Here is an 11343-nt window from a genome sequence, read left to right as displayed (position 1 = left end):
TATTGCGGCGGAATCTTACCATGAAGTAAAATTCTGCTTCTGCCCCGTCTCGTTCTTAAGGCCTCTGACCAATCGACGTCAATGAGCAATCATCGACTAATCGTTCTTCATCTCGGGGTTAGATGTCATTCATGCGACATAATAACCTCACGCGAGGCTATATTTCCAGAACCTGCTGATAATTGCTCTTAGGGAACTCGCCAGCAAAGAGGCTGACGAAGAATGTTGTGCTCCGCGAGCGTGGAGCCGGGGATGTGCCATGCCTTAAGAGGACGAAGAAGAAGAAGGAGCCGGGGTTGCCAGTGGAAGAAGAGATCGACGAATCGCCCTGATGCCTGCGGTCACCTCCTTCCTGTTTCGTCGAAGTGCGGCGTCCGACTGGCTTCCCGTCGTAGCAGTCCTGGCCACGTTCGGCTGGGCCTACTATGTCTACGTGCACGTCTTCTGTCCGGCCCTGGTTAAGGGTGACGTGGAGCGCTTTTCTCTGACATCGCTCTTCCTGCTGCTCCTGTCGCTGGCACTGTGGTCCTTTCTGCGGGTGCGTATTACGTGCGAGGTGATATAAGTTAACAGAAGGGCGCGAATATGTCGAAGGTGAAGCGATGGCTTTGGCTGAGGTCACGGATGAAGAACACGGTGGGATGAACTTGAATGGTTTCCGTTACTGTATGCCTTTGTAGCTACAAATTTACTTCGAAGAAGACCACAATAAAATGTTACAAAGGAGCTGCATTATTATGGATCACAATGAGTGCTCCTTAATCATATTGGATGGCCGATTCGTCCTTGCTGCTCGAATTTGCAGTACCTTAAGCATTATAGACACCTATTTATATTTAGATGCGAAAGCCTGTTTTCATTCTCATTCTGATTTCCCGGTGAAGTGATAACGCAAATGTCTAACGTCGGCTGAGTCAGCTGGCCTGCGTGGCGAAGTTGTAATTTTTTATGCGGGCTGGGCTGCACATCATAGCAGATTGAGACAAACCGAGCAAAATTGATCGCCATAAATTTATATCGCCAATTTAACCCCAGCAGCACAATCACAAAAATGAACTAAGCACAAGGTTGAGCAAACTGGACGTGCTCGCGCACCGACGCCGCGTTTAGTTTAGCAAAGTAGATCGGTGGTTAATTTTTTTCGCCGTCTTGTTCAAGATTTGTCGGTCTAAAGGACAGTTGTACACAAATAAGTGCGCCAGGGTTGCTGAAAAGTAGCAGCATTTGTCAATGACTGTCACTGCACGTTCTAACCGTCGCCTTCGGGAGCTCGCTTCCAAAATATGACTAGCGGTGGTGGCGGGGTTTCGAAGAGATGAAAAAATCGGGCAAGCGGGGAACGTCGATTTCGACGCATGCGGTGGTCTCATCTGATGACTGGAGTGCCAGATTTCTGGGCAGCGATTTGCGGTAGGAAGGACGTATAGGAAGCAAGGTCACCAACAAAAGGAAAGAACATGCTTAATTCTTTACAGTCAGGCTCAGTGATTAATATAAGCATCCCGAATGAAGCTGAAACAGAATTCGGGTGATTTTCTTTGTCGCAGGCATGTGAAGTCGGCATACGATTGCATCCAAGGGGCTTGGAACATTAGTCTTATGCCAGGTTAGAAAATAATTTCAAATCAGTGTGCGTTCACAGCGCATCTCGACCTTGAGTACCATTGCAGCGTAGTTCATTCAGAAGCCGTTGTTCAAAAGCCGGCAAACCAGTAGGCATTCACTGCGCTGCTTTGCAGGCGACCACTGCGTCCGTCCCGCCGGTGCCCAAGCGGTACTACGTGAGCGCTGGCATACGCGGGGTTATCGAGGACAGCGAGACGTACGAAGAACGGAAGGAGCTTCTGGAGACGCTCAGCTCCGCGCTGGGCATCCTGATGCGAGCCAAAGACGGAAGCGTGCGCTACTGCGACCAGTGCGGCCTCATCAAGCCGGACCGCTGCCACCACTGCTCCTCGTGCAAGAGGTGCGGCTTTACCTATTGAAACCTGTTTCAAGGGGTTTCGTGAAGGCGTCCGGCGCTCAGCTCTGCTCCATAGTGCTGCTCAACTGTCCATAGTTGAGTTGAGTTGAGTTGAGGTTAGCTGTTGAATGCTACAGGTCAACTCAACTCAACTATGGACAGCTGACCCAGACCTGAATAGAAACGATAAATGACGCCGCCCTTGTCGAAAGAGTTCCGCTGCATTATCATTAGCAGCCCCACACTAAAGAACAAGCGGCGTCCAGCGTTGTAACGCTGTGCACACTATCTGCAAACGCCTGCCACCTGCAGGTGGCGAAATAGAGAAAGGAAAATTTCTCTCTCCACTTTTAGGAAAGAGCAGGGAGAGACCAGAATGCGATTGCCACCAAAATAACTCAGAGAGTGACTACCGGGAAAAGAGGAGCTTTCAACGCCGGCGCAAAAATGCGCAGTCAGGAGGACGTTGTCATGGGAACAGCCTGGTGGTGGCTATAGTTTAAAGTGGAGGGCCAATCAGCCAACGCCGGTTAGATGTCGCTGGTTAAAAATGCGATAATCCTGCAACCTTGGCTCTTCACGCAATGCAACACTTCCCGGCATGTGAGAATCTGATGTCGACGGGAAGTGAGATTTCATATTCTGGTCTCATTTCGTATTCTGGTCTTTCATTTTCTGGTCGACCTCGCCTTTTGTGTCTCTTAGCTTCTGCAAACTTCTTTAGCCGGCAATAAAATTTTCCACTTTCTTCTCCGCAAGCGATGCTCTCTTTGATGTTATTCTCTATTAGAATAACTGAAGCTGAACGAGACACCTGAAGGATCCACTACCCTGCAGGTGTATCCCTAAAAGGGACCACCACTGTCCCTTTCTCAACAACTGCGTGTGCTTCAGCAGCTACAAGTTCTTCCTGCTCACGCTGCTTTACGGGGCGCTGCTGGCGGCGTTCACCTTCTTCACCACCGCTTCGTGCGCGTGGAACGCCGCCAACACGCTGGAACTGACTGCCGGCAGCCTGGTGCAAATCGGCTTCCTGGCAGTTGTGGCTGGCGCCCTCAGCCTGCTCGTGGTCGGCTTCTTCAGCGTCCACATGCGCCTCGTCTACAACAACGAGACCACGTTGGAAGGCACGTGCGCGGACGCCTTCGCCGACCCCGGGGACTCCTTCGACATCGGTCCCTTTAAGAACTTCGCCCAGGTGATGCTTGATACAACGAGACAGACGTTGTATGGTTCTTTCGGCAACTAGTCGGAACGGTACATTGGGGAACAGTTGGTTATAATCACGGACACTTCAAATTTGTTTTGCGGCGAAAGTTATAAATAGGTGCCCTCCCCGATCGGAGCTTCAGTGTGGGCGGGCAACACCACGGCAGTAACCTCCGGATGGTTAGCACGGCAACCACAGGGGGCTAACAACTCGGTGGTAATCACCCGGAGAGTAACCACCCGATGGGCTGCACAACAGCGAACGCTAAGAGAGCACCAGCGTTAGGCAACGTGAACGAAACGCGCGGTACGCCAGAGCAGATTATGAGCAGGGTGCGGAGCACGCAGCAGCTGACGTGACGTCACAGCCAAGCAAGACGTGAAGTCGGAGCACGCAGCCGTTGCATTGCAATGGCCAATTGGCAGGAGAGGAAGAAGCCCGCTGCCGCGAAAAACAGCGTTAAGACCATTGTCTTTGCAGAGCCATGGTCTTGCCGTGCACAGTTCTGGACAGGAATCCGATCGACTTTGGGTACAGATCGAGCCTGGTCGTCAAATGAGGGCTGCGTATGCGCCTGCATGGCATGAGCCACAACGAGAGGAGGCGGCCTTGGCTGTACCTGGGCCTTCGAGGACCCATTTCGGCGACTTTCAGAACACAGCGCGAAGTTTAATAGCTGTCACTGAATAATGTGTTAGGCACCTAAGCTTACCATCTTAGCAGCTCTCAATTTTTTTTTTTTACTTTTAAAGAGCCTGACGCTCGAGAAAAGCATGATGTGTGAGGCTTGACCACCTAACGAAGGCTCTGCTTCTGTGTCAGTGATAGATGCGCAAGTGGGGACTTATGATTAATTAATGCCTTGGTTCTTTTTTAACGTATACTGGCATCGCATAGCAACCTTGCATGTTTTAAACATTGCCTATATCATAACGCAGCCACCGGGAATCGGCCTTTTGACTTATGTGAGCCACCGCAGCAGGTATCGAGAGTGGGTAAACTATTAGAAAGAGCTTTGTAACTCTCGAAACTGAACGGCTATGGCAAAGGAAAAAATTTCCTCTTTTTTTCTCTGATATGGTGCACTTTCTTTAACGTTTAGTAAATTATGGCAACTAGTCATGAGGAGAGGACAGGCGCAGTAACTGTCTCACACTACGTGGACACCTGTGCCACGCCTTAAGAAATTCACGAAGGACGGAGGGAAAGAAAGGTGGGAGGGAGAGAGTCCAGAGTCGCGTAAGCATAGATGTCAGCTTCAGTATATATAATCGGTTTTGGGGGAAAGGAAATGGCGCAGTATCTGTCTCATATATCGTTGGACACCTGAACCGCGCCGTAAGGGAAGGGACAAGGGAGGGAGTGAAAGAAGAAAGGAAGAGAGAGGTACCGTAGTGGAGGGCTCCGGAATAATTTCGACCACCTGGGGATCTTTAACGTGCACTGACATCGCACAGCACACGGGCGCCTTAGCGTTTTTCCTCCATAAAAACGCAGCCGCCGTGGTCGGGTTCGAACCCGGGAACTCCGGATCAGTAGTCGAGCGCCCTAACCACTGAGCCACCGCGGCGGGGCGGCAGTTTCAGTGAATTTGAAATTTCGTATAGACGTCATTATCGTTATGATAGAGTCACATGCACTTTCGAATGCCTCATTATACGTGGCGCCATCCTTTGCAACTTCTTGCCTCGTGGCCCTTGTGCAGGTGTTCGGCACCAGCGTCTTCCTCTGGCCATTCCCCGTCTTCACGAGCCTCGGCGATGGCGTGCGCTTTCCAACGCGGCTGCACCCGGACCCAGACTCCGACGCTGAGATGGAGCTTGGGCTGCGTCGGCACCAACTTTCATCTAGTCTCCTCAGAAAAGACGTGCCGGCGAGCGTGGCTTCAGCAGAGACCCCTATTTCTGAGCTTTCATCCGCGTGGATAAATCGCTCGCTGTTTCCGGTCTCTGAAAGCGAGCAGCGTTCTAGCGCCTTGGTGCCTCGAGAACAAGAGGATGCTTCTGCTGTTCTGCGCGCAAAAGGAACCAGTGTGGCACCTTCGGCCTACAAACCACGGTCTTTCCTGCGACTTCTGGCAGCTGCTAAACAATGGCCCCTCGTCCATCCCACCAAGAAGACACTGTCGGCGCAAGAGAGAACGAAGACGTCGTGGTATTTGACAACCTACGCATCTTCAGGCAGCGACGATTGCACCTACGATGTGTGAGGAGAGCATGCGGCGAATTTGTGGAAAGTGCATATTGCACAGCCTGATATATGTGTGGTGTAATAATTGGACAATGAAGTTCCTTGGAAACATTAGACGCGCAGTTTCCAAAGAAATTTGTCGATAGAGCCGCCGCGGTGGCTGAGTGGTTTCCGTAAATTGTGGAGTGGTTTTGTAAATTATGTGTTCCGACATAATAAATTAACACGCGAAGTTATGGAAGCTTTTTATATTTACCACAATGAAGCAAAATGTATCAGCAGCCCTTCCATATCGTTATCCGAGAGGTAATTGAGCTATCTGACCTCCCACGTGCCTTCCAGATAACTTTTGTTGATTGATAAGTAGTTCACTGTTTGTATTTATACGCTTTTCGTTCTTCAATAAAAAACCAGTTGATAGTCAGCGCCTGCTTGTGCTAGTCCTTCGTCTTGTGTCCCGTTCGTGTTGCGCTGAGAGCGAAAATGAACACTTACCAAATCGCCCAAATTTACGCCTTGCTTCCGTAAATACTACTCGACAGTACACCTTGTTCACACTATCAGTCATGGTATAGAGAGATGCACTGAGTAAAGCCAACCCCTTTATATTGTCTTAATAGTTTACGAGAAAGGGTTTGACTCAATTGAAACCTGAGCTGTCATGAAGGCAGCAGAATTTTGGTGTAGAAGAGGCATACATAAAAAAAATATACTGGGTGTTTCAGCGAACGCTTTGAAAATACTTAAAAGAAGACTGTGAGAAAAACAGAACCCTGAGAAGGAAAAACCCTCAGCTGCGACAGACGTCAGAAATTGTAGAAAATTCGGCAATTATCAAAGTATTTAAAATCTTGTGCTTAACTTATTAATTTACATAGTCTCACGGTTATTGCCAATGACGAGTTTGTAGCCACGGAGAAGTCTTAAAACTCAGAAGTTATTTTCTAAAGCCCTGCAGCGCGAGAAAATCTTGTGCTTCCTTCCGCACCAACGGAAACACAGCGCATGAGGAGCAGGAAATTAGTGCAAACGTGGCATTCACTGGTCACGTGTTGCAAAGACTGTGGCGCCCAATTCGTAACGTCTGTGATAATTTCACCGATTAGGGAGCCTCCACGCTCAGCTTCGACTGCTGGCAGAGTTGTATTTTGCTTCGTCACAAGAAAAGGCTAGTCATCAACTACGGGTCCGTCGATTTTGAGCGCACTGATAAGCACAGCCTGAAGTTTTTTTTTTATTTTTATTTATCTTTGGCATTTTTCGAGTGACTATCATGCAGGCTAGACGGGAGGCGTGAACACCTGTTCATTTGGTTACCAGGTTTAGCTGCTGTTCGTGTATAATCACTGCGTGTTAGGAAGTGCGTCAGACACAGAAAAGTTTCATCTGCAAAGCAAGTGGAGCTTGCTTGGCAGTGGCTGCAGGTTCACAAAAAACATTAACGTTTGCCTTTGGGGTGCTTGTTTTGGTAGTGCAGAAGAAACACGGCCATTCGAGTGTCACTGTCAATTACTTAAATACGCGGAAGTGTGACCTCACTCATGTAAAGACCGAAACTTCAATGCCGCAGCGTGAAGACTGTGAGAATTGTCGCGCCATCGCAACTCCAATCATCCGTCGTCGAGAACGTAGACATAGTGATAGCCTACGTGGACGCAGAGCTGGTATGGAGACTGTATGCAGGCCCAGTATCTTGGCCGTCGTGTGCCGAGTCATCCCACTTTTAAATCGATATTTATTCAATTTAAGACACCCCCCCCCCCCCACTGTTACAATCCACGTTCAAAAAAGGGAGCGTTCAGCGAGTGCTACCAATTATTTTGACACCGATATCCTGCCGTACATATCTGGTAGACCAGAAGAAGGCGTCAAGGAAATAGCCGGCGCATATGGAACGAGCCCGGCTTCAGTTCGGAAGTCACTTTCAAGACACAAAAACTACCACCCAGATCATGTGTGTCTGCACAAGAAGCTAAGATCAAACGACTTTCGAAACCACCTCGATTTTTGCAACTGGTGCCTGATTCAGTTCGACGGTGACCCGGAATTTCTACACAGAGTGCTTTGGACTGACGAGGCCCAAGTTTGCAGGGACTCGAACGTCAATTTGCACAGCGCCCATCTGTTGTGCTACGGACCCCACATTAGCTACGTGAGCATAAGCACCAGGTAAGATGGTGACCAAACGTTTGGCGTGGTATTTATAATCACTACATTACTGGTCCTCACTTCACTAACGGAAACTTTACAGGAAAGGAATACACAGACAGCGTAATAAGGGGCGTCGTCTCTGAAATAGCCCCAATTTCCACTGGTTGTGATGAAAAAAATGTGGTTCCAGCTTGACGGAGCCCAGCCGCGTTTTTCTTCATTGGCTCGGCAATTCATGACCGATTTCTTTCCTGACCAATTTATCGAGCGAAGTGTAACCACAGCCGGGCATCCTAGGTCACCCGATTTATCACGCTTAGATTTGTTACTGTGGGGACACGTTAGAAATGAGGTTTTCAAAACTGAACCGGTCAACTTTTCAGATCTGAAGTAACATGTAAGAATATTAGTTGCAAACATTTCCAGACAGATGCTTCTATTTGCTGTAAGCGCCATGAAATATCGCCGTGTTCTGTGCACCGCAATGTAGAGAAAGCAACCTGAGCGCATCATGTAAAAATTGTGTGTTGTCTTAAATCATATTCCTTTCTTGGGGGGCTGCCCTGATCGGGCTCTTACGAACTGAAACATTTAAATATACAAATTTTGTTCATTCATGCTTGTTCTACGAATCAAAACTGCTTAACACTTGTAGTGAAAAATTACAAATCATAGACTGCCATTTCTTACAACAAATGAGACGAGCCTGCTTGTGCACGTGGCAACAGAATTGAGGCATCTGGTAGGAATCAAGATCGCGCTGCAGCGCCAAATATTTTGCAGCGCCTTAGTCATTCTCGTTTATTTTAGCTGTCAAGCTGCCACAATGTAAAAGACATAAACGCATGAGACAAATTACACCATGCGTGTCAAGAAATCGGCACCGCTGAACAGAAATCTGCACGCTGTCACAGAACCAGGCCTTTACTGCTTTAGCGAAGCTAGCGTGAAGCGAAAAAAAAGAAAAAAAAGTCTGCTTTCGCGAGTAACTGCACGGAAAGTGCGCAAGGCCGGTGCATATAACGGTTCCCAGAAAGCACGGCCGCGTAGTTGGGGATGACTAATTTTTTTTCTAGCGCCGAGTGAAGAAGCAAAACATAACGCCAGCCGTGGTCTACACTCAGCGACTAGGCTCGCTAGCGTGGGAAAAATTGCACGTAAATTTGGAATTGGCCACTGCGGTCATTGCAACACATCCCCAGCGGACGTTGTATTTGCACTAGACGTCTCGCGTTACTCATGTGCAGAGTTTCGATTGAGAGCGAAGAAAAAAAGACTATTTGCTTGCGCTGAAGGGCTTTAGAAAATAACTTTTTCTTCGTTTTAAAAACTGATACGGCATCGTCTTCTTTGGGGCTACAAACTCTTCATTGGCAATAACCGTCAAATATTTAATTGATAAGTTTTAGTTAATTAGCTAAATTATTAGCACGTATTGTACAACTGCTTACGTCATCACAGCTGAGAGTTTCCTTCTGTAGAGGTGTTCTTTTTTTCTCTAAAAATTTATTCCGGAATTTTTGAAAGCGTTCACGAAAACACCCGGTATCTACAGCGGCCGCATAACACCGTAGTCCTAGATATAGAAGGCAGCAAAATCCCAATTAGGGAACATGTCAGACAGGGAGGCACAATATCTCCGCGGCTATTCACTGCGTGTTTACAGGAGGTATTTCAAGATATAGATAGTGAACGATGGGGATAAGATTTAATGGGGAATACCTTAGTAATCTGCGATACGCTGAAGACATTGTCTTGCTATGTAACTGAAGGTAATTGCAAAGCATCGTCAATGAGTTAATATGCAAAAAAAAATAATGTTAAACAGTCCCGGAGAGAAACAGTAATTTACGATAGTCATCGATGCATTGGAAGTGGTTAAGGAATGCATCTACTTCGGGCAGGTAGTGACCCTGGATCCAGCCCACGAGTCTGAAATAACTAGAAGAATAAAAATGGGGTTAAGTGACAGTTCATGACAGTTTGCCAGTGTATATCGGTTGTATCTTTTCCGACCATCGCTGGAAAGCCCATTGAAAGGGTACAAAAATACAAATACTCAAGAATAACCCTTTATGAAACACTTCTTTGGGCACCTCACATCAATTACGTAGGTTATATATTTCCCTGTGGCTGCTGTGCTCTATTAAAAGCGGGAAAAAATTCTGACAATTGCAGACGTTACGCATGATATACTTTAGTGTTTTCCAAAATTATCTAATAATTGTACTGAATCATGGAGTTTCACATTCGCATCATATTTAACAAAAGTTGGCGTCCTCCAGGAAAGGGCAGACAGAATAATGTCACATGTATCCAGAGGATCACCGCCAAAAACTGCTGTTTAATGAATTAAATACAATGCCTTTCAATGCTCTCCACGACTACAAAACCGCCATCTCAGTCCACAAAATAAATAGTACGAACACTCCGGACCCCTCATTCGTAATCATATTTCCAAAACATGACACCTGGAAGACACTACAAGATAACCTTAACCTTAGTTCATGACATATAGGGCAGATATTGGGGCAGATATCTTTCATCGCGACAGATATATGAAACAACATTTCGTAGACCCTAAAACACACACTGAACTTTGTGTCCGCATTAAAACGCTAGTATTTAAGCAAGGAATGTAACGCATATTACTAAATACAATTGTTCGTAGCATTCCTCCTGGAAATGATTATTTTATAATTTAAAAACCTTTGTAATGAATCCATCAGTGGCAGTAGCGGATGATGCTTCGAAATAAATATTCTGATTCTGTGTTAATTGGAGGAGTATGGAGAGGCCTTTGCCCTGAATTGGGCGTAGTTATACTGCTGATGGTGATAGTAATACTTCAATGTTTTTGTTTTTTCTGTAAAACTGATTGGCTTGTGGCCTTGACAGAAGAACGATATATAAAAACTTTAATAATATAGTGGCTCCTGCAGCTTCCAGCTGATCGAGGGATTGTAATTTAAAGTCATTTGCTTGTGGCGATTGCATTGCTCAACAAATAGAGCAATGGTTGCAGCTTCTTTTTTTCTGTTTGAACCACTGATCTATAGCGTGTAAACGATAATTTATATAAAAGAGTTTTTCTCTTCTTTACAGAAAAAAAAACACACTCTCAGTTCACCACTGCACAAATGCAAAGGAGGAGAAAATATAGGTGCGGTGCTACCCTCTTCTGTCTCCAACAGTTCAGAGACCCCCAACACCACCCGGATCTCCTTAGTACAGGGGGTGCACCTTCGGAGAGCACTCTTTTCAGCCAATTCTGTTTTGGCCTGCGGAAAATTTCTGGCCTTAGGGAGATTTTCGATCGCACTATGCAGAAAGCGTTCAACTACAAAACTTTTATGGCAAAGAAGGATTTCTGTTTTTATTTTGGCTGCTGAACACCTCGGTTTGTATCGAGCGAACTTCGAGTACTGCGCGAAATTGAATATAAATTAGCCACCGTGGCGGTGCTGAATAATGAAAATAACATATTCTCACGTGCTGGTGAAAAAGTCTTGGACAACAAACAGGCAGACTGGTGTGGCACTGAGAGTAAGACCTAACTGGGTTGATTTGTGCCCTCAAATAACTGAAGAGCTCGGCGATCGCTATAGGAACCAGTGTGTTCGGTGGTCATGGAAGAACTAAGTAACCGACGCTCTCGGCTGTGCTCAAATGAAAGCTGAGAAAGCACTTTCGAGACACAGGACGCAAAGAAACCGCGACCCTCTGTTACTACGTAGATGCAGATACGTATGGCTGCTGCGATCATCTGAAATAAATGAGGGAGAATCTACATCACAGACAAAGCGATAAAGCCCTGTGCCACACCTTA

The 11343-nt window shown here is 46.8% G+C and overlaps 1 protein-coding gene across 1 annotated transcript; it reads left to right on the top strand.

Moving 5' to 3' along the window:
* Positions 1-331: 331 nt before the first annotated feature.
* On the top strand, positions 332-5510 carry LOC144096964 (palmitoyltransferase ZDHHC15A-like). The gene is made up of 4 exons (XM_077629773.1): positions 332-538; positions 1740-1966; positions 2801-3161; positions 4879-5510. The coding sequence occupies exons 1-4, from the start codon at positions 332-334 to the stop codon at positions 5380-5382; spliced, it is 1299 nt and encodes a 432-aa protein (XP_077485899.1). The 3' UTR covers positions 5383-5510.
* Positions 5511-11343: the final 5833 nt, after the last annotated feature.

Source organism: Amblyomma americanum, chromosome 7 (assembly GCF_052857255.1).
Source record: "Amblyomma americanum isolate KBUSLIRL-KWMA chromosome 7, ASM5285725v1, whole genome shotgun sequence".
Taxonomy (NCBI): domain Eukaryota; kingdom Metazoa; phylum Arthropoda; class Arachnida; order Ixodida; family Ixodidae; genus Amblyomma; species Amblyomma americanum.
Note: the sequence above shows the minus strand (reverse complement) of the source record. Positions and strands in the feature narration are given on the sequence as shown.

What these genes read in the sequence shown, in the direction of transcription:
- LOC144096964 (XM_077629773.1), top strand. Translation starts at nt 332, where the DNA reads ATGCCTGCGGTCACCTCCTTCCTGTTTCGTCGAAGTGCGGCGTCCGAC. An exon ending in CACTGCTCCTCGTGCAAGAG is followed by an intron (nt 1,967 to 2,800) that starts GTGCGGCTTTAC and finishes ACTACCCTGCAG; the next exon opens with GTGTATCCCTAAAAGGGACC. An exon ending in CCTTTAAGAACTTCGCCCAG is followed by an intron (nt 3,162 to 4,878) that starts GTGATGCTTGAT and finishes GCCCTTGTGCAG; the next exon opens with GTGTTCGGCACCAGCGTCTT.